This window comes from Lissotriton helveticus, chromosome 12, assembly GCF_964261635.1.
Source record: "Lissotriton helveticus chromosome 12, aLisHel1.1, whole genome shotgun sequence".
NCBI lineage: Eukaryota > Metazoa > Chordata > Amphibia > Caudata > Salamandridae > Lissotriton > Lissotriton helveticus.
Window position 1 is genome coordinate 720409371 of NC_136073.1, and position 22862 is coordinate 720432232.

The window sequence follows — 22862 nt, forward strand, 5'->3', positions numbered from 1 at the left end:
ATGTCCTCTGTCGAAGTTTTTAACTTAAACAGGATTCCGAAGGGAAGACAGGGAGTGAAGAAATAGAAAAGGAAATTTGAATTAAACAGGGGAGCCAGAGACTAGTGCAACATTTTCATCTAACGCACTACTCCCTTGTTTTTATTATCTAAGACGGATCTTTTGTAGTCTGCAAATGTTTTAAGTATACCTTTTTTGATTGGGGTTTTCATTTCCTTTACTTCATGTATGCTCATCACACCCCTTGTGTTTTGTTGCCACTTCCATTTTATCTGAATTCAGGTTGATTAATTTGTGCTGCAGTACTCTATTCACGAGATTATCAATGGGTGTTTTTACATAACATTTGATCAACGTTTTTCCAGTGCTCAGCTGGGTTCATGCCAGCATTTAGTCACTATGATCCAAATATACTTTTTTTTACGTAATACATATGACACTGCCAGGGTTTAGCAGCAGACGTAAGGCATTTCTTTAGTGATTAGTAGCTCACTATCAGTTGAGAATGGAGTACATAGTGTCTTTTATTATACTCAACCGTTAGGCTATAGTGGTAAATTTCTACCTAAAGAAAATCCGGTTAAAAGTGCTCCAGCAGTTCTTGATGATACTCACTATAAAAAAATAATTTAGTAAAGTTTAACAAGGAGTATCATTTACATCAAGCAAATTGTTCTTTGAGTGTAAATTATTTTTAAAAATATATTTTTCTGCAGATTTAAATAGATTTTCATGAAATTTGGGTTTAATATGTTAACAGGGTTAGTCCTTCACTATTCTTGTTATAGTCATGCTTGTTAGTCTTATGTTATTGGTCTTCTTTCTTTCCTTTGTAGTACCCTCTGAATCGAAACTCTGTTCTTTCGGACCCAGAACCGGATAGTCCAAGGACTTCACCTGTAATCTCATCAAAGATTTTCCATCATCACCGTCGCCAAGGATCAGACACGCCATTCACCCCAAGTCTTGACATTGTAGGTTTGGGGAATGATAAAGCAGGAAATCGTAAGGGTAGCCTGCAAACACCCTTTATGCTTTGCATCGTCTTATCAATTATAGTATAGAGTGCTCTGGACCAGCTCATGTTTATCTTGTGGCTTTGCTATGGAGAATGAAAAATATGAAAACTTACATTAACTATTGTCTCATACAAAAACATAAAGAATAATATTATTTCAGGCTGTTGAGGAGAGATGGTAAACTGAAGTCTTAGATTGAGAGTTTATAGGAAGTGAAACATTTAGGAGGATATGTGTGAGTGTAGAGTATAGTGACTGACAAGAGAGACTAATAAATAACTTGGAAGATTAGTGCCAGCCGGTTCCTGCAAGTTGTGCGTAGAGGTGACCTCCTCATTTGCCTTACTGAGCCATTGTGAGTTGAAGGTAGAGAGGGAAATGCAATAGGTTGGCAGCAGACTGTATAGTATTTTACTTGAAGTAGCAATTCATGTGACTGTCAGTAAGAAGAAGGTGGGAGAGGGCAGTATTTGAAAGAGGATCACGGGCCAGTATGAGGAAGTGGCAGTATCAAAGTGAGTAACATAGGCGGGGATGATGTTTATTAAAATAATTAATAAGTGGGGTCAGTGTCAGCCCTTATATTAAAGAATTCTCTATGCATATTTGAATGAAGACGGATACATTGAAGTGTTCAAAAGCATCTTGGAAGGGAAACTATTTGTAAGGACAACTCTTATGATGTTTTGCCGCTCAGAATTTGAGTGCTAAGTTTATTCACCGTCCATTTGGGATTAGTGCAAAGCTTAAGCATATGTTGAAAACTTGAATACTAGATATAGGATTCCTATGGCAAGCTATATGGATATGGGATTGTGTCCGTTATTACAAAATACATAACCCCAGGTCCGTTCTACTTCTCGCTATGATTTTACACTTGACTAAATGATGCCTCTACTTGAACTTTTAGGTCATGGATCGTTCACCAAAGCCTCTGATTATTGGCGAGGAAGAAGATTATGACCCAGGATACTTTGTCACCGAGGTACCTTTTCAAATTTTTCACTTATTACACTCCTCGTCCTTGCTCATTGGCTGAAAATATTTAGGGTATATGAGCAATACAATTATTCCTGAAATGCAAAAAGTTCAAAATGTAAACTTCATCTTTATCTTTCATTGTCATGATATCACATGGGACAAAGGGTACTCTTTCAGAAGGCCCTGTGGTGGCAGGTTAGCCGACTTGCACGGATCCATCAAGGTCTAATGGTTGGAAGCACATTAGAAGTATACAATTCTGTAGTTTTCATCAACAATTTGATTGTTCTGTTTCCCTCCAGCCTTTAATAGTCTGAGATCTGTGTGTAGGATATTGATGGTGTTGTATTGAGAGGAGAAAACAAATCTTGTCATTCTTTGAAAAAGGGTAACTAAATTAGGATAAGGGCATGTTTGCTAAATTAATTAACTTTGGGTGTTGTATGTTGCCACTGGTAAGATACTGATAATATATAGGTGAACGTAACATGCAACAGGAAGCTATCTCTTAATGTTAACTCTGTAGAAGCACATTAATTTTGTTCCAATTTATTGGAGTCACATCTTGTAGATCCTGTAAGCCTCAAAAATATTTTGAGAAAAGCATACCTGGTAGCTGTCTCTCACACCACTCCCATTGAGTTAGGCTCAAGTAGTACTAAGTGATAAGAGTCTGATAAACCTGTTAGAAAAGCTCTCTGGTAGTATGCATAGAGCCCCTACCCAAACCCCCAAAATCAGTGCGCTAACAGAGTCTTCGATATGATTATTTATTATAAACTATTTGTATACCATTCCAATGTGTTTGAATTGTTTTAAATATTATGAAAATGTTATCATCAATTATGCAAATTATGGCAAAGGTTAAATATGCAGTAATCCTCTTTCATTTCACATCCCTCTCCTGTTTGTTTTACCTAAGTTTGTTGTAAGCGGCAGTCTAATGGCATAGTTGGGTACGTGATATCCTAATATACCAAGTTATGCACTGCCTGCCAGCCTACATTATGATAGCTTGAGGCCTCACTCAGAACACTTTGGTTCTGTGCCCCCTCCAGCATCGGGCCTCTGTCTCCTCCCAACATCCTAAATACTTTTTCTGGGGTTGGTGTTTAGTGGTGCAAGTAGGGATTGGCTCATGTTCTGCTTCTGGGTAATTATGCAGGATATCATGCTGCTTGTTCTAAAGGTGCACCCAGAAACGTACTTAAAATGTTTGTATTCCTTCTTCCTCAAGGATAAAAAAAACACATGGGCATCTCTCTTGTAGAAATCTCTGACTGAAGTGTTTACAAACGATACGCGCATCAGAGAATGTCTATTATAATTCTTTGTCTTTTTAGCAAGAAAAGCATTGCTGCCAAGCACACGTTTATTAGTTTCAAAATGAAAGCCACAAGTTAAACTGTATTCTAGACCTTTCAGTTGCACCACACAAGTACACCAAAGGCAATGTTAGGTTAGCACTACATGAAACTTACATGCACTGCATGTAGCATGAAAAATACTCTTAAAAGCCCTGACATATACCTCAGAATAATGCCATCATTTAAAGGCGGCACACTCATAAGCTGCCTAGGCACAGGCTTAATAAACATGAGGGCATCAGGGGAGTGTGGGGTGCATGCAACATGAGCCCATGAGGCATTTCAAGCACCATGTTCAGGCTAGGGACCTACATGAAGTTACCAGTTGTAGACTGGGAGGGAAATGAGGTTACCAGGTGAAGACTGTGAAGACACAATTGTCAAGTGGTTTTTGTGAGATCCCTCTGTTAGGGATTCACTCCTTGGAAGATCGCATAAGTCTGAAGGGCAAATACATAAAACTACCGCCACCCGAATCAGTTCCCACCTTTTGCAGTTTGATCATTAATGTTCTGTACATGCTAGTCTAATGTAAATCATGTATTAGGGTTATCATGCTAATGGAACAACTGGTATTAGAATGGGTATAATATATCCTCAAACCATGTTATCACAGCTTGCTAATCAGTGAGTGCAAACTCAGTTTTTGCCTTGAGGCATTGTGTTGTTGTACTGGTGTGTTGGTGAGTCATGCAATACCTCCTGCATAGATGTTGTAGACAGGATGGTCTTTGGTATTTACTTCATTCTTACAGCATGCCCCTCAAGATCGGAGCTAGACCTCTCTCCTTACTAATGGACCCCTATGTACAGTAACATCCGTGGCATCTCTTTAGAGTGGCTGGAGGTACCTCCCGCTCAAACCCGTGTTGGTCAAATAGTAATATTTAGCTACTCGAACTTCTCCACTTGAAGCATTGGGAGTCTTGGTGCATCTTTTAGTTGACCGTTTTACCTCCTCACGGTGAAGTTTGTTATTATCACTTCTTATTTGTTCTAACCAGAAGTGTGTTGAATACACACATCTCCGCATTCTGATGACCCCGCTTTGAAGATTTTATAATTTTATATAGTATGTCTCTGGTTAATGAAAAAGATTTGATCTTAAAAATAAGGTATTTCCAGCCTGATATCTCTCATAGATTCACATGCTGTACAGGATTCCTCCATCCAGTGGTTGGGTCTGGAAATGTTTATAGTAGTCCCTCTTTATTTATTTTCATCCCATTTGGCATCGACATATGTAGAGACATAGGACTCGCTATGACATTGATAGTCAGCCCACAATGCTGTAGTGCTCAACTTTCATTTTATATGCGTTTTATGCTGTTGAGTTTGGAGATGTACATGTGGAGCTCCTGAACAGACAAGATTTTGCCAGCAAACTCAACTCATGACTTTGCAGATCAGTGTGAGACCCTCCAATCCTGAATTAGGAGAACCAGGTTTTTGCAAATAGACTTTCATCGAGCTTTTACTTGGTCAATCAATCAGGGATTTGTAAAGCACACTACTCACCTGTGAGGGTCTCAAGGCGCTGGGGGGGGTTTGTAATTCAGGCAGCTCCGATTCAACCGAAGTCAGGCTTTGAGGCTCTTCCTGAATGCTGACAGTGTGGGGGTTCGTCTGATGCTGAGGGGGAGTTCCTTCCAGGTCATGGCCACGATGTAGGAGAAGGCTCTTCCTCCTGTTCTGGCTCTGTGAATGTGAGGGATTTCGGCCAGGGCAAGGTCAGCGAAGTGGAAGTTTTTCATGGGGGTGTAGAAGTAGATTCTTTCATGGAGGTATTGGGTTCTGGTGTTGTTGAGGGATTTTTAGGTGTGAGTGAGCAGATTGAAAGTCACTCTCTTTTCAACAGGGAGCCAGTGGAGGTCTCGTAGGTGTTGGGTGATGTGGTCTTGGTGTGGGATGCTGGGGACAAGTCTGGGTGTGGCTTTCTGGATGGTCTGGAGTTTGTGGAGCAGAGATTTGTTGATTCCTGCGTAGAGGGTGGTCCCATAGTCCAGTCTGCTGGTTATGAGTGTGTGGGTGATATGTTATGTTAATTTAATTTATAAGATGCAACAGCTACCCAAAAAGGGTTTCCTGGCGCCAACCAGAACAAGGAACAGAAACGATTATTGGTTAAAAAGCCAAGTTTTTAAGGATTTGCGGAATTGGACATGAACAGTTTCATTACGAATTGATATGGGAAGAGAATTCCACAAGGAGGGACCAAGAAAGGCGAATGATCGAATGCCCATCCAAGATAGTCTGGGCACAGAGAATATCCCTTGAGTGGATCAGCGAAGGAGACGAGAAGGCACATAAGGATAAACCAGGGACTGCAGATACTGAGGGGCCACTCCTGTTTTGATCTTGAACATTTAGCTCAGGGCTTTGAACTTAATTCGGTTCTCTACCCTGAGCCAGTGAAGATGACGCAGGTGGCCAGTGACAGAAATAGCTCTAGGAACCTGGCATGGTCTTTCTGGATTTGGGGGGGATCCATTTGAAGGTCTTGCGGAGTATGCAGAGGGTGTTGAAGCACATAGAAGATACAGCGTTGATTAGTCGGTTCATGGTAAGGGAGGAGTCGAGTATGATGCCGAGGTTGCATGCAGGCTTGATCCCTGGGTGTGGGAGGGTTGCCGAAGGCGGGGAGCCACCAGGTGTTGTCCCAGGCAGAGTGGGTGGATCAGAGGAAGAAGACTTCTGTTTTCTCTGAGTTGAGCTTCAGGCAGCTACTGCTCATCCAGGATGTGACATCCTTCATTCTCCAGTATTACATCTTTCATAGATTCACATGCTTGTATCTTCCCCGTCGTCATGGTGGGAGTCTCACGGTAACAGAATGACCAAGCAGTATCATAGAGAAGAAAAACTGCATAGAAAATCCCCATAGGGGCTGTATTATTTGGTAACCAGACCATATCTTTGTTTGGACCAAAAGCCAGCCAATCAGCATTGCTGCCCTGCCCTCACACTCCCCAGCAGAAGCTTCCTGCCTCAGATTTCCAACCGCCTTCGTGTGATAAGGAGTCTCCCTGAGCTCTGCTCAGTTTTCTTTCTGTTCCTGAGTGAACTTTTGACCCTTTGGAATCTTGTTTCCTGTCTACTAGATTGAGGTATTGTGTGTACTTATTTCTCTTTTAATGGCTGACGGCTCTAAAAAGAGGCTGTTCAGGCCATGCAGGTCCTGTGGGAAGGCCAGACTTTTCTCTGAGGACCCACATGAGGACTGCCTTTACTGTCTCTACCCTAAACACCTGGTGAAAGACTGTAAGCTTTGTAGAAAATTTTCTGACAAAACTAAAAGAGACAGAGAGGCTAGACTACTGTTATGGCTTCAGAAGAAGAAGGCCACATCAGGCTCAGATTCTGAGGGGGAATCTTCTCATTCAACTCCCAAGAAAAGAAAGGCTTCTGTTTCTGTGGAGAGAGTGGAGTCTAAAAGGAGTAAGCCTAAGGAGAAATTAACCTCATCTCTTCCTATTACTCCTGTGGAGAAACAGTCTAGTCTTAAGGAACCTGGGTCTGCACCTTCTACCAGCTCGCTGGCTTCTGCTCCAAGGCCTGTGGTGAAGACTTCAGCTCCGTCGACGACGACTTCGTCGACGACTATGGCTTCGTCGACGATAAGGTCTAAAGCTACGTCGACGACTGCGACGTCTACGCTTACAACATCGACAAGTAAAATCTCAATGTCGACGAACAGGCCGTCGACGACGACCACGACGACTCCGTCGACGACAGGTTCGACGTCGAAGATGTCGACGGGGGCCCCGTCGACGAAGGTCCCGTCGACGAAGGTCCCGTCGACGAAGGTCCCGTCGACGAAGGTCCCGTCGACGAAGGTCCCGTCGACGAAGGTCCCGTCGACGGAGGTCCCGTCGACGGAGGTCCCGTCGACGGAGGTCCCGTCGACGGAGGTCCCGTCGACGGAGGTCCCGTCGACGAAGGTCCCGTCGACGAAGGTCCCGTCGACGAAGGTCCCGTCGACGAAGGTTACGTCGACGATGGTTCCGTCGACGATGGTTCCGTCGACGACGGTTCCGTCGACGAAAATCGTGCTATCGTCCGCAAAAGCATTCAAATCACCGCAGTCGAAGACCATGATCTCGATCCGGTCTTTTCAGTCGACAAGAGGTTCATCTACCATCAGTGAAGCTGCAGAGTTCACCTCATGGACAAAGATTTCGCCTTTGCCGCCGTCCTCATTGCTAGAGCAGGACTCAGATGGCGAGGAGTCCTCAGGTGCCGCCTACAGTCCTTCTCAGCTGCAGATAAAGAGCCAAGACACGGATGAAGAGGAGGTTTATTCCTTCAAGGACAGACCACAATCTTCCAGATATGAGTCATTTCAGGAATCTGGTGATTACGATGAAGAGGAGGAGGAGCAGCATGAGGACTCGAGGGAGGAGGAACGTCAAGAGACGATGTCTATACCCCTCAACCTTGTCTCTGATCTTAGGTTGATGTTAAACGACTACTACCGTCGCTTCCCAGAGGCGAATTCCTCGCAACCAGCTAGGCAGACGCCTTCCTTTCAGACACCTGAAGCACCTGCTCCCCAAGAACAGGGGGTGAGATCGCCGCAGGTTGTTACTATAAGGGACGACCTAACGGAATCCGACGAGGATGAGCAGCCCGAAGAAGGAGAACTCGTTCAGGATGCTTCGGGACAGGAATGGGACGAATACGTTTTACCATCGGCTGCATCGCCTGAACCACTCAAATCTACCTCCCCTCCTCAAGATATCGGAGGTTTTCATGATCTCATGGAAAGGGCGGCCAAAAGATTCAATCTGGATGTGGAGGTACAAGAGACGGATTGTTTCTTGTATGATTTCAAAGATGATAACAAGAGGTCGCTTCGCTCAATTCCGATTATCCCTCACATCTGGGAGGAGGGACTGAAGATTCTGAAAACACCTGCGTCGATAGCGGTTTCAGTTCCCCGCATTGACAAAAAATACAGAGCCCCAGAGTCCACAAAAGCCTGCCTCATTGGGCACCCCAGGCCTGAATCGGTTGTGACGCAGGCGGCGCAAAGAAATTCTAAGAACCCGGTGGCTACTTCCCTAGTGCCACCTGACAAAGAGGGTAGAAGAATGGATGGGGCAGGTAAGAGGTTTGCGGTCATGGCTGCCTCTACCATTAAAGCGGCAAATGCTATGGCACTGCTTGGACGATACAGCAGGCAAATGTGGTCTGATATTGCACCCATACTTTCTGCTCTTCCAGAGGATAGAAAGGAGGAAGCGGCAGCCATACTTAAGGAAGGAGCTAAATCTGCTGCCGAATCTATTGACATCGCCATGGACGTTTCGTCCATGGCCTTCAGGCAGATGGCTGGAGCGGTTTCGCTTCGCAGGCAGGGCTGGCTCAAGGCGACGTCTTTTCGTCCAGAGGTGCAGGCGAAAATCGTTGATATGCCTTTTGACGGTGAAAACTTATTTGGGAAGCATATCGATGAGGCGTTGCAAGGCATAAAGTCGGACACGGATACAGCTCGAGCGCTGGGATCGCTTCAGCAAGGAAGGTTTCAGTCCTTTCGGAAGAGAGGTTCAAGAGGTCAATTTAATCAAAGAGCCTCTTTTCAATCCAACCGATATCAGCCGTATAATCAGCAAGGATATCGACAGTATAACACTAACAACCAATTCAGGTCCTCCAACTCCTCTTACCAACAACACTCCAGAGGCAAATCTAACGCCAGGGGGAAACCTCAGCAGTCTAATAGACGTCAATGATTTCAGGCCGGCGCTCCCCACACAACAGATCCACGACAAAGACCACTATCTGTCTCAATTTTACACCAACTGGATGTCCATTACATCGGACAAATGGGTTTTAGATGTCATAAGCAGGGGCCACATTCTGGAATTTGTGGAAATACCTCCGGATCAACCCCCAGTACTCAGGCTCAACAAACATCGCCAGGAAATGCAGAAGGAAGTTATCTCGCTTCTGAAAAAGGGAGCCATAGAGGAAGTGCCGCAACATCTCAGAGGGAGAGGCTTTTACTCGCATTTCTTCCTCATCAAAAAGAAACAAACCCGGAAATGGAGACAGGTATTGGACTTAAGGGATCTAAATCGGTACATAAAAAAGATACCCTTCAGAATGTTATCGTTACAAGAAATTCTACTACTGATAAAAGAAAACGACTACATGGCGTCCTTAGATCTCATGGATGCGTACTTCCATATTCCAATTCTTCGGAAGCACAGGAAGTATCTCAGATTTGTCGTGGAGAGTCGCCACTTCCAGTTCAAGGTCCTGCCATTCGGACTCAAGTCAGCCCCGAGGGTATTCACCAAATGCATGGCCCCGGTGGCAGCCCATTTAAGACTGCAAGGGCATTACATTTACCCATATCTGGACGACTGGTTGGTGACAGGTCCATCTTTCAGGGACGCAGCAACATCTCTTCAGAGCTGCATCCGGCTGTTTCAGCGATTGGGCCTGAAGACCAACTTAGAGAAATCCTCGCTGACTCCGGCCAAGGGCATCCAGTTCCTGGGGGCATGGATATGCACCAGTGCAGGGAAAGCCTACCCTTCCGAAGAACGAATGGGAAAGATCATGAGGCTAACGGCATCGCTTCAAGCAAAAAGGTCCACTTCCGTGAGGATATACAAATCCATGTTGGGGATGATGTCATCCTGCATCCCACTGGTACCAAACTGTCGGCTTCGGATGAGGCCTTTGCAGGAACAACTGGACGAGCAGTGGGTCCAGGCCAAAGGTACCTTCGAGGATCGCATTACCATCACGAGCCATATGAAGGTGGCAATGTCATGGTGGAAGATTCAAAAGAACCTGGATCAAGGCTTGAGCTTCATTCCTCTAGATCACGACTTCGTGATGACAACGGACGCTTCGCTGAAAGGATGGGGTGCGCATCTTCAGGAGCTGGAAATTCAGGGCCTTTGGTCAGACTGGGAAGCTCAGCTTCACATAAACATGTTGGAGCTCAAAGCGGTGTTCCTAGGCCTTCAAGCATTTCTTCCCAGAATACGCCATTCGTCAGTACTGATCCAAACGGACAGCACCACTACCATGTTTTACCTACTAAAGCAGGGTGGAACGAGATCCAAACAGCTGTCGGCATTGGCGCAAAGAATCTGGAAATGGCTCATAACCAACGGAATTTCAATTCAGGTTCAGCATATTCAGGGAGTCCTCAACACACGGGCGGACGCCCTGAGCCGTACTACCAAGGCGACACACGAGTGGGAACTACACCACACTCAGATTCGCTTCTTGTTTCAAAGGTGGGGCACTCCCACATTAGATTTGTGCGCAACGCAAAACAACTCAAAGTGCGTTCAATTTGCGTCCAGATACCATCAACAGGGCTCCAAGGGAAATGCATTCCTCATGGATTGGACAGGAAGGTTTGCATACGCGTTCCCTCCCTTCCCGTTGATACCGCGAATACTGCGCAAGATGAGATTGGAACTGTCCCGGATCATATTGATAGCACCAGCCTGGCCGAGACAGGCGTGGTTTTCAGACCTACTTCTTTTGTCGAGGGGCGAAAAAATCCAGCTCCCGACATTTCAAGACCTCATCTCCATGAAAGAAGGGCAAATTCTGCATCCGAATCTGCAATCTCTAAAATTGTCAGCATGGAACCTCACGAGCGGGAGTTTCAAAATCTAGATATTTCGCAAGAATGCAGACATGTTCTCTCACAAGCTAGAGCTGTATCAACAAACAAAACATATGCAACGAAATGGACCTGTTTCTGCCATTGGTGCAGCAGACAAAACTTGCATCCGTTTGAAGTACAACCTGAAGGTATCCTTCCTTACCTGCTGTCTCTATCTAAGGCAGGTCTGTCGCATGCCTCGGTCAAGGTACACTTGGCAGCAATATCGCGCTTCCGGCGGAAGCCAAATGAACCATCTCTCTGGTCCTCCAGAATAATAAAGGAATTTATCAAGGGACTTTTTAGGGTTTACCCGCCCATCCAACGCCCTCCTGTGCCGTGGCACCTCAACACAGTACTATCGCAGCTTATGAGGCCTCCTTTCGAGCCTATTCACAAGTCAGATTTACAGTTCCTGTCATGGAAAACGGCCCTCCTTCTCGCCTTAACATCAGCAAGGAGGGTTAGTGAAATCCAGGCCTTCTCAGTGGAGGAACCCTTCTTACAATTTCGTCAAGACAGGGTTATACTAAGGACAAATCCTACCTTTATTCCCAAGGTGGCAACATCTTTTCACCTCAATGAACCCATTATTTTGCCTACTTTTTTCAGCAATCCTTCATCGGAAGCAGAAAGAGCCTTACACTCTTTAGACATTTCCAGATGCCTAAAGTTCTACATTGAAAGGACAAAAACGTTCCGCAGGTCCAAGCAATTGTTCATTGCTTTTGAAGGGCAAAGGAAGGGTCTTCCTTTGTCAAGACTGAGTATTGCCAGATGGATCTCCTCAGCTATCCTGAAATGTCATGAAAAAGCGGGGAAGCCGCTAGATTCTAAGGTGCATGCACATTCCACAAGGAAGATGGCAACTTCGATGGCCTTGTTTGCAGGAGTAGCGCTGCCTGACATCTGCAGAGCAGCAACGTGGAAGAGCGTGCACTCATTTACGAGACACTACTGTCTGGACACTGCGTGGAAAGAGGACACGGCAGTGGGACAAGCTGTTCTGAAGCGTCTATTTCAGTAAGGTATGACATAATGGCATAATTTGTTGTATATGCAGTACTTTCATTTATGTGTCAACATGCATTTATCGTATTTCTTATGCTGATGTGTTTTGTTATACCTATGTCTTACGGCAGAGCTTCCTTCTTAGTTCTGTCCTGGAAACGCTACATATTTGGTGAGCACTGCTTACTACTCTGATACAAGCATGTGAATCTATGAAAGATGTAATACTGGAGAAGGAATTAGTTACTTACCTGTACACTATAGTTCTCCAGTATTATCTTTCATAGATTCACATGCGCCCGCCCGCCTCCCCGTTTCTCAGGCAGATCCTGTTTCTCGGTATTTATCCATGTCTCTCACTCGGGGACGGAAATCTGAGGCAGGAAGCTTCTGCTGGGGAGTGTGAGGGCAGGGCAGCAATGCTGATTGGCTGGCTTTTGGTCCAAACAAAGATATGGTCTGGTTACCAAATAATACAGCCCCTATGGGGATTTTCTATGCAGTTTTTCTTCTCTATGATACTGCTTGGTCATTCTGTTACCGTGAGACTCCCACCATGACGACGGGGAAGATACAAGCATGTGAATCTATGAAAGATAATACTGGAGAACTATAGTGTACAGGTAAGTAACTAATTCCTTCCTTCCTGGAAACTGTGTCTGGTGATGCAGGGTTCCTTGGAGAGGGAGAGGGAGAGGGAGAGGATGAGATGGGTGTCGTCGGTGTAGGATACTATGCCGAGTCTTGTGTTTTCTGACAATAGTTGTGAGAGGGGCCATGTAGATGTTGGAAGAGCGTGGTGCTGAGTGAGGATCCTTGTGGTACCCCACATCTGATCTCTGTGGTTTCGGAGAGGAAGGACAGGAGTCTAATTCTTTGAGTTAGGCTGCGGAGGAAGGAGCGGATCCAATCTAGAGCAGTTCCTTGTATGCCGGCATCGTGGAGTATGGTGGCTAGAGTGCGGTGGAAGACGGTGTCGAAGGCTGTTGAGGGGTCTAGTAGAATGAGGGCTGCTGTGCGCCCTTGGTTGAGGAGAGTGCGGATGTCGTCCGCGGCAGCTAGGAGGGCGATCTTGGTGCTGTAAGTGCTGTGGAATCCGGATTGAGAAGTGTTGAGGATCACGTTAGATTCTATGAAGTTCGTGAGCTGGTTATTGACGATCTTCTCGGCGGCGAAGGGGAGGAGAGAGATGGGTCTGTAGTTCTTGAGGTCTGTCTGGGGATTTGTATAGCGAAGATCACCGACATGGGAGGAGCTTCGTCCAGGAACTCCCCGGCTAGAGATTGCCTTTTTGGCTCTAATCCCCTGGAGTCTACCACCTCCTCTGACCTTTTTACACACCTGGGCATCTATGGACTGCAGTCCTCCGATTCTTCCATTTCCAGCGATTGAATATTCGTGACCTGCTTCTGCAACTTCTGAAGAACCGTGAGTGTTCTGCCGACCATGGAGACCTAGCGTCGTGGCCAATGCCCGGTGGAGCTACCCAAGTAGCTATAGGGGAGATTGGCTGTGGATCACCGCCTCTGCTATCACCTACCCAGCCGGACATTGGGCACACTTTCCTTCATCTCTCTGTTGTGTTTCCTTCCTTCCCCGTCTTCCAACGACTCACCGAGGGTCTGCAGATGGCGGAACCAATTTCAGCGCGGCCGATGGCCGCTGGAGATGCCTGGGTGGCTGTGGCAGGGATGGGCTGGGATCCAACCCTCCGGCCGTCTCTTGCCTCTCCGGGCTTGAACGCTTTTGCTTGTTCCCATGCTTCGCCTTCTGAAATGACGACTGGGACACACGAGTGTTGTTTCACCACCAGGGGTGCAGCAGAGGGAGTTCTGCGGCACTGCTGGCCAATGCCCCAGAGCTTGTTTTTCACTTTTCAAGTCGGGGTGGGGTGTCTTCCTGATCCCCGCTGCTGCCTCCCTTTCCGGGGCAACTGCCTGGGCGCCCGATCTGACTGTGCGGCATGCCAAACGAGCGCTCGTTTAACGACCCAACTGTGTTCGGCGATCTCCAGCCTACCTTTCTCCTTGCCCCAGTGACTGCCCCACCCCACCAGCCCTGCGCGGTGGAAGCCAGCTCTCTTGTGGTTTTGTTGATGGGAGTTTTTAGGTCTCGCCTACACAGCGCGCATGAGCTGCATAGGAGGACCTTTAGCCGTCGCTCTGCGCTTTTTGGAAGCACATACTCGTACTTGTGGTGGCATACACCTTGCGGGAGCGAGCAGCGGCGCGCATGCTAATTGGCTGTTGCTCGCTCCCGCAAGGGGGATGGTGCCACAAGCACGAGTTTGCTTGAAAACAGCTGCTGTTACTCCCCCTCTCTCTCACAACCCTTCCGCCCATTCCTTTCTTTGATGTTTTTTTTTTTTACTTTCAGCGCGAGGCGCATGCGCTTGTTTTAATAGGTTTTATATTGTTCGAACTCAACCCAAGGGTATTGGAGAGCTCTACATATACACCGCTTACATTACAAAAGGACATTCACTTGTTTACTTTTTTAGGCACGAGGAGGTTAAGGGATTTGCCCAGTATCACAGGGTGTTGAGCTGATTCTGAGATTTGAGCCCTGACTCCCCAGTTCCAGAATCTGCAGCTCTACGCCACATCCACTGCCAGGTTTCATCCCTCTGAAGTCGGTAACATGAGAACGTTCAGTTGGTTAACAATATTTTAATTTGCGCCAAGATACGCTATTGTGTTACACGATTGATTTGTGTATTACTATTATTTAAGCGCTACATCAGAAGGACGTTGAACATAACAGCAAGTTAAAATACACAAAAAACGCAAACTCAACCACTGAAAGCAGACTGCCCATTACACATTCAACAGCACTGCGAGGACTGTCTTTCCCTTAAGTAGGATTTTCTCTTCTAACTGTTCTGGTCTGTTGTGACTCCCAAACATCACATAGGCCATGAAAGCTGCACAGCCAGGCAAAATGCTACCAGATTTAGTTTGCTCATTCCACCCTCTCTGAAGAGTGGCATAGTTTTGTTTATGGCGATCATACTTCTACCACTGGCCCATATCAGGTTGAACAGTAGACAATTCACTTTTTTTAAAGGATTCTCCATGTATTATTATGTGTAGCAACACAAAATGACAACATTTGTGGAAGGATCAGCATTTACACAATAGCAATGCTCCTGAGAGGGAGAATGGGATCCTTGTCCAAAAGGGATTTGAGGCCCTGATAGATGACGGAATTTGTTCCAGGTTACCGGACCACAATCTGGTAGTGTTGTCATAAACCTGCACTCCGAGGTATTTGAATCTGTCAATCTCCCAGTGAATCAGAGAGATACTAAGCCGCTGTGTGTCTGCTACCGGTGTCGGGTTTAAGGAGGAAAAGGCAGGATTTATCCCAGTGTGTTCTCAATATAGAAGGGTCACCGATCCTCTTCAGTACATCCATTACTTCTGGTAGACTGGTCTCAGAGTCTCTCAGAAACTAAACTGCTTCATACTCATATAGTGAATTCAGGTGTGTGTCATAGCTCCGGCCCACTTCCCACTGTCAAGCCTTTCCTCGCAGGATATAAACAAGGGTCTCAGTTTGAGCCATCTGTTCCAGGCATCTTACCTGATGCTCCTTCACCCATCACGGAAGTTATCCCTTCTACGGAGTGTGAAATTGCCAATGCCTCTCTGGATTTCCTAACCAGACTAGGCAAAGGTATTTCAGCCAAGTATTATGCAAGAGTTGTAGAATCATGTTTCCCATCCCTGTATGTAACGTCTTGTACTATAGCACAAAGTTTGCTTTTATCCCTTCTTGAGTATGTAGGATGGTATCGACCCTGTCTGAGATTGCAAATATGATTAGTTTATCAATGCCCGCCCTTATTAAACAAGCCAGTAGGTGACCTGACCTATCCCCTTCCTAAAGATGCATGGGTACATATTCTTTTAACTTATTCTTTAGCGAGAAAGAAAAACGGAAAGATTATGTCCATACTAAAACATGCTATGTGAACCCTTCATCTGTAAGTCGCAGGTGGTGCACGACTGCGTATATGATATTGATTGACATTTGAGCATCTTCACCACACATTGCAAATTTCCTTTGCCTTGGGACAGCCCTTTTTAACAAGTGGTGATCTTAGCCATTTATGTCTTCCTGCTTAGAGAGACTGACAGAATCATAATGTGTGGTTGCAATTCCTGTTTAAAACTGCACAGGCAGGAACAAGTTAACCATTAATTATAGGCTGACCAAGCATTTCGTCACTCCATTAGTGGGATGCCCAAATAAAATGATAACTTAATGGTTTTTTACTTTGAAATTAAAAGTTAATTTGGGAGACATTTTTCAGGGAAACTCTGTGCTATGCAGTGAGAAAATGTCTTAGTTCTGTGGATTTCAGTGTTCCTAAAAAAAAGTTTAAAGTTTTGCTAATTTTGTTTTCTGCAGATTTGCAGTTTGCAGCTGATGTCGATAAGTTCTGGAGATGTTGAAGTTGCAGTGTATTCAGTGCGCTATTTAGCTAGTCTGACCGAGAGGAGAATCTTTGCGAGGCTTTACCAGAGTTAAACTTTTAGATAGTTGTCCTATAGCAGCTAACTAAGTAATGAGGCATGATCTGTAGTGAAGGTTGCTACATGTTGAATTCTAATATGATGTAGTGGAATTTGGCAGGCAGAAGAGTTGCCTAATTATGTTAAATTTGCATACATGCGAGCCAATAGACCGGTTTCCCTGGGCACGCCTTCAGGCCATAGTTGATGACCGATAATAGGGCGGCTTTCGAGGGTGTTTCTAAATTACTCTAAAGATAAGTGATATAGGCTACTGATAGATGGAACCAATATTCTTTATGCAATTTTTGATCGTTAAAGCTTACACAGATGGAACAATATTTGGTTTGATGTTAAACCTTGATTTTCCGCACCTGCATCTTGTTAGTTTGCAAGATTTGTTGCTCAAGACTATCATGTTAATTCCTATTTTGTTAGCGGCATTGAAGCTGTCCAGAGCACCCAATAATTTCTGCAGACCGAAGAGATTGGCCCAAGTGGATTAACTTGTACATGAAAGTATATAAGCGTATTGCTAGGATTTTGGCAACTATTTAAAGGTCTGTGGTTAGCAATGATGTCAGCCTCTCTGAGGCAGGGTCCTCAAGTGGCTTCCTTTGTTTATAATTGGTCACTCTATTGGCCATTCCCAAGTAGCATTTGTAAATGAGTTCCCTGAGATTACTGTTCAGACATTTAAAGAATTCAACAGGGTGTCCAATAGGGCCCAAACCATTGCATGACTTGAAATCCCTATCACCTCCCTCCATTTCCCCGAGCTGTTCTCATCTCCATAGTATCTCCATCTTTTTGTGCAGAGTCTGCTTTAGGAGATCCTGTACCATATCTTCTCTATCCCATGGGGTCAGGTCAAGTCTGAATTAATACAATTTCCCCATATAATTGGCAAATGACATTACAGTTTCATCCAGCGAGATTGGTAGTTCCTTTAAGATCAGTCTCACCTGATGCACCCAACTCTGGCTCTTATCCCTGTGGGCTTGCCAAGATCATTATTTGCCCACTTTATTTCCTAGTTTGCACACTCTGTATCGTGTCATCCAGAATATGCTCATTCCTATTGTTAAACCAGTTGTTTATGTTACACTCTCCCTAAGCCTATCATGTGGGACAGTTCCTCAGATGGGGTTTGGATCTACTGTGTTTCCTACTCTATTATCTGCACTCAGTTCTTTGTCTCTTGCTTCTCTCATTTTGTGACATCACCTGACCTTTGACTTAGTAAGGGATGATAATGAGGGCGGGCCTGCGTCCAACGGTCTGTCAGGACCAATGCTCTATTAAAATGATATAATCCTTTGTCAATTAAGAACATCTTCCCCTCTATCAGTAATTGCTCTGATGTAGTAAGTTCTGTGTTCCCAATTGAATGTAGTGTAGCAGTTTGAAATCCAGGTGTTAGATATCATTGTGAGTTGTTTTACTGTTCCTCATCCACTCAGTGCTGCATCTCTCTCTGTCCCTCCCGTCAATATCCATCCAGGTGTGTAGTACCGTTAGTCCAGAGTCCTTTATTCAATCCACAAAGATTAGGTTGTCCATAGAACAAAACCTCATTTTCTACCTAAGGCTAGATGCCCATTTACATTTTCCATGTCGATTGACCACTGATTTGCCAATTTTGTCCCCAAGCTGTCATCAAAGGTGGAAAGGGCCTTATACACTTCCATGCTTAGAAAACTATCTAAAAACCAATATTCGTGACAGGTTTAGCTCATGCTTGGCATACCCCTGCCATCGAGTGTTTGGCTTATACATGTACAACTTGTTTTTCTTCAAAGAAGTGTTTCAAGTCACGAAATATAGTGACTCCTCCTATTACTAGTAATGTGCACTGGCATCAGCTTCATTGTTAGATTGTTAGATTGTGTTTTCTTTGCCTCCGTGTTCAGGCATGTAGCCACTGAGCTCTGGGTCAATGCTGCTTAGGATTCTCCTTTTCCATTAGTCAAAACAATCAGTGCTTTCAGTACCTTAAGGTACCTTAAGGTCTCATTGCGCCCTTCATAAGGTTCGGCAAACAAGTTCTACTCCACGCTTCTCGCTGGGCCTTCTCCTTCATCATTTCCCTCAAAAGTTTTGACTGAATGTTGGAAAGGACTACATTTCAATACTGTCCACAGTTTTTTGCAAGGGATCCCTGGATAGACTTCCACCAGGTTAGCAACCTTTGCCTGTCCTTGGACCATAACAAGCCCTCCGGCTCTGCCTGCCTCGCCTTTCACTCCAAAGAGATATTGCAGTACCAACGCAATTAACGACTACTTTGATGGCCGTGGCTCAGCAACAAGGAGACAACATTCCCGACCTCTTTGGGGACCAAGATGTTGAGGAGGAAACAAAACTGTGCCCTGTGGGTGAATAGCTTCATCATCTTAGCTCTGAGCTCCCGGTCGGAGTCCGTAATGGAAGAACCATTGGTTTCAAAGGTCCAACCATGGAAGACATTTACTGTAAGATCTACGTCCTTCCCTCTACAACCTCCCCGATATCTAGCTCAGGCAGAGCATCATCCTTGTCGGGGTTGGGCAACAAGCCTAGAAGTCCAGTGTCAGGCTTCAAGTCCGCCGCTGCCTAAAGGCCATAAGGCATCGACATAAGACCTTTGATCCGATTCTGAGTCAGGCTTTGGCACCGAAACACCTCCAGACGACTCAGCTCCCGGCACCAACAACACTTTCGATGCCAACAGCTCCTTCGGCACAGGCTTTGTAAACTCCCTCGAGGCCTTCTTTGCCTCCGAAGATTCCATTGTCAGTGAGCAAGAAACCATCTTCAGTGTCAAAAATACCAGTATCCAACGCCTTGTCCTCCACTGCATCTGAGGAGGAGCTCCATGCCAGGCAGAAGCAAATCCTATTTTACCTGCAAACTGACAGGATCCTCACCCAGCCTCTTCCAAAGACTCGGTCAACTATCCCTCACAAGAGGAAGTTGCCTTTTGAGGAGATTCTTGACCTGAAGCCTATACAACCAGCCAAGACGAAAAAACACCAAGATCTTGGTAGAAGCTCTCCACCTCCTAGATAATGACCTCCTCTTCCATCTCCCTCATCTCCTCCTCTTCCTCTCCACCCTCGCACCCTGTCTCCCTCCTCCACTCCCTGCATAACCTCAAATATTGGGATCCCGTGTGCCTCAATCACCAGAGGGTTCCCGGCACTCATCCCTTGTGGGGGCAGTTCAACTTACCCACTGGATCCTTATGAGGCCCCATTTGACTCTCAGCCACATGATAACCTGTGCTATGACTACGATCTCAACCCACCACGGGCACTTACCCAGCCCTTTAACCTTCCAAACCAACCCCAATAGATGACACTAACATCTGCCACGAAGTTCTGCATTGGGCCGCCTCCTTTCATAAGGTGGAAATGCACAAGGTCCAGGTAGATGAGAATTTCTTTGTGGAGACGTTCTCCACCCAGTGAACCTGCGGTCCTGTGTGCTCAAGATAATGCTGAAAGCCACTCCTCAAGTATTGAAGGAGCTGATTAAAAGCAGGATTGTCCTCCTCGGGGTGGACAAAAAGTACAGACCCTCTCCTTCAGACCCCCTGTACATCAGAGGACATTTCAGTCTGGACTCTGTCTTGTTCCATCCAGCCCACAAGCGCAGTAAAACCTAGGGCACCGTTGATGCACCTTTACCAGACAAGGAGAACAGGAAGATTAATGTGGCTGGTAAGCGGGTCACCGCCCAGTCAGTAACCCATTGACAAATTGCCGCTTTCTTGGGCCTGCTCTCCAAGTGTGATAGGGCCCAATGGAACGAGATGGAGGAACTCCTTCAACATTTTCCACAACAGTATAGAAAACGTGGCCTTGAGTTTGTTTTTGAGGTAAAAATATTTTCAGTATCGCCATACGGTGTCTTGGATGCTGCTGATACGGCAGTGCGCGGCATCAATTACACCATCGTCATCTGGCACCATGTCTGGCTGAGTGCCTCTGGAGTCGAGCCAGAAGGACAGCAGCATCTACTCATCAACTCAACCTGCCCTTCAATGGGGAGCACCTTGTTCGACTGTAGGTTGACCAAATGCTTAAAAAGATAAAGAAGGACATGGATATGGCTAAGGCAATGGAGGCTCTCCAGTCTGCTTCTCTTCTGGGTTCCTTTCGGAGGTCCCAGTACAGAGGGGTGTGCCAAGGCTACTTGAGTCACTACCTCCTATCAGAGGTTTCAGCAGGCCCCTTCACAGGGTTATTCAAGGGGAGACCTCCAGCTTAATAAATCCTGGAGCAGATGAAAATGCTGTATGGCTTAGAGAGCTGCTACTGCCAAACAGTAACGTGCTTTCCCATCACCCTGATCACACTACACCTCTCAGCGGAGGACCACGTGGGGTTTTTGCATAGTGGCAGGAGATTACCTCTAATCTGTGGGTCCTCGCCATTATAGTGCATGGCTACTGCAAGCCCACTAAACATCCCTCCGTGCAGACACACCGACTCCCAAAAACATCAGCGCTTCCTTCCGGAGGAAGTAGAGGCTCTCGTTTGTAAGGGGTCATGGTGCCTGTGCCACCACGCCAATGCAGCAAAGGAGTGTAGTCCCTGTACCTCCTTATACCCAAGAAGTACAGGTCACTCCGGCCTATACTCAACCTCAGGCCCCTGATTGAATACATGCTGTTAGAGCAGTTTCACATGGTCACTCCTGGATGTCATCCCTCTACAACAACAAGGAGACTTCATGACTGTTCTCAAGCTGAAGGATGGCAATTTTCACAACCCGATCCACCCTGCTCACTGTTTTTACCTCTGGTTTGTGGTAAGTGACCAGCATTTTCAGTTCAATGAGCTAAGCTTCGGGGTCGACACACCCTCATGGGGTTCACAAAGTGTCTTGCCGTGGTAGCTGCCCATCTCAGGAGGACCTTCTTGGCCGAATAAGTGCTCAATATATGTGTTACCACTGTTGCTCACAATTCATTTTTGAAAAGCCTTGAAAAGAATATTGCATGTGAGCTCAGTAGGGTCACTATTTGTCGATCGCTCCTTCCAACATGTTTGTATCTTCATCAGTCAGGTAGCCGTCTGGGGCACCATAGTATTCTTGAAGTTTAAACTGTACAGAACCTGAGCATAGAAAATTATTTTTAGTAATGTGGTGTATATGTTTCATATATATATGTTATGTAATTTATGTTTGTCCATATATTTTTGTATTTTGAATTTTTGTGATTCCTGTGTATATTGAAAAAGTAATGAAATACTAAAAAGTAATGTTTTAACAAACTTATTTCAAAATAAAAAAAACTGCTTTTTTTGATTGATCATAGTTATTGGGTTATCTGATCATAAGAGGAATGGGTGATTGAATGAGAATCGGTATTGGCACTTTTTCTGATGTTTTGCCATCTCCGAAGGACCTGCATCCACATGTTCCCCCTACGTGGATGATTGGCTGATCAAGAGTGGAAATGAACGACAGTGCTAGGCTCATACCCAGACCATCATAGAACTCTTGCACAATTTAGGTTCTCCATGAACACGGTAAAGTCCCACCTTCAGACCCTTCGTCCTTCTTTGGGCAGTCCTCCAGTCTGTCACCAGAAAAGCTTATCCCAGCCAAGCACAGGTTCAAGCTTTTCATTACTGCCCCTTTTTCTGTCAGATTGCGAAATAGTGTTCAGTATGGCCAAACCCCTCCGAGTCATGATGGTCTCCTGCACTTGTATTGCTCATCATGCCATATTACATATACTCGTCTGTTATCAAAGTGCTTAGCTGCACAGTGGTCATAAGCTGAGTCATTGGGAAGATCTAGTGTTGATTTGGGACAGCCCTCTGCGGTGGTGGAACAGCAACATGCTGTTGCAGGGCCTACTTTTTCGCAACCTAGTTCTGCAAGTGACCTTCATAACGGATGCTTCTCTAACCAGTTGGGGGCACATTTGTATGACTTGACAGTTAAGGGCATTTGGCATCACACCAACCGGGTATTCCACATCAACGACCTAGAGCTACTAGCAATTCAGTTAGCACTCAAAACCTTCTTCTGCCACATTCAACACAAGGTGGGTCTCATTCGCACAAACAAGACCCCATGTACTACCTCTAAAACCTGGCGGCACTCACTCATCACAGTTGCCAGCGTTAGCTCAGGGCATTTGGTGATGGACATTCCATTCTAAAGTCCATCTGCTGGCTGAGAAATTACTGGGGGTAGACAACAACTTTTTAGACCTGCTCGCCAGGATGCAGGAACAAGTCCATGAGTGGGAACTCCACCCGCAAGTCTTACACCCGTACTTCCATTGTTTGAGTTCCCCAACATAGATCTTTTTGCCACT

General features: G+C 45.6%; 1 protein-coding gene across 3 annotated transcripts in view; it reads left to right on the forward strand.

The window, feature by feature from the left end:
- The window catches only part of ARHGEF11 (Rho guanine nucleotide exchange factor 11), an 883046-nt gene that overhangs the window by 401715 nt on the left and 458469 nt on the right, over positions 1–22862 (forward strand). For all 3 annotated transcript variants that reach the window (XM_078670282.1, XM_078670280.1, XM_078670281.1), the window contains exons 11-12: positions 837–974; positions 1930–2004. In XM_078670282.1, coding sequence (XP_078526408.1) covers positions 837–974; positions 1930–2004 — 213 coding nt within the window. The remainder of the gene's footprint in view (positions 1–836; positions 975–1929; positions 2005–22862) is intronic.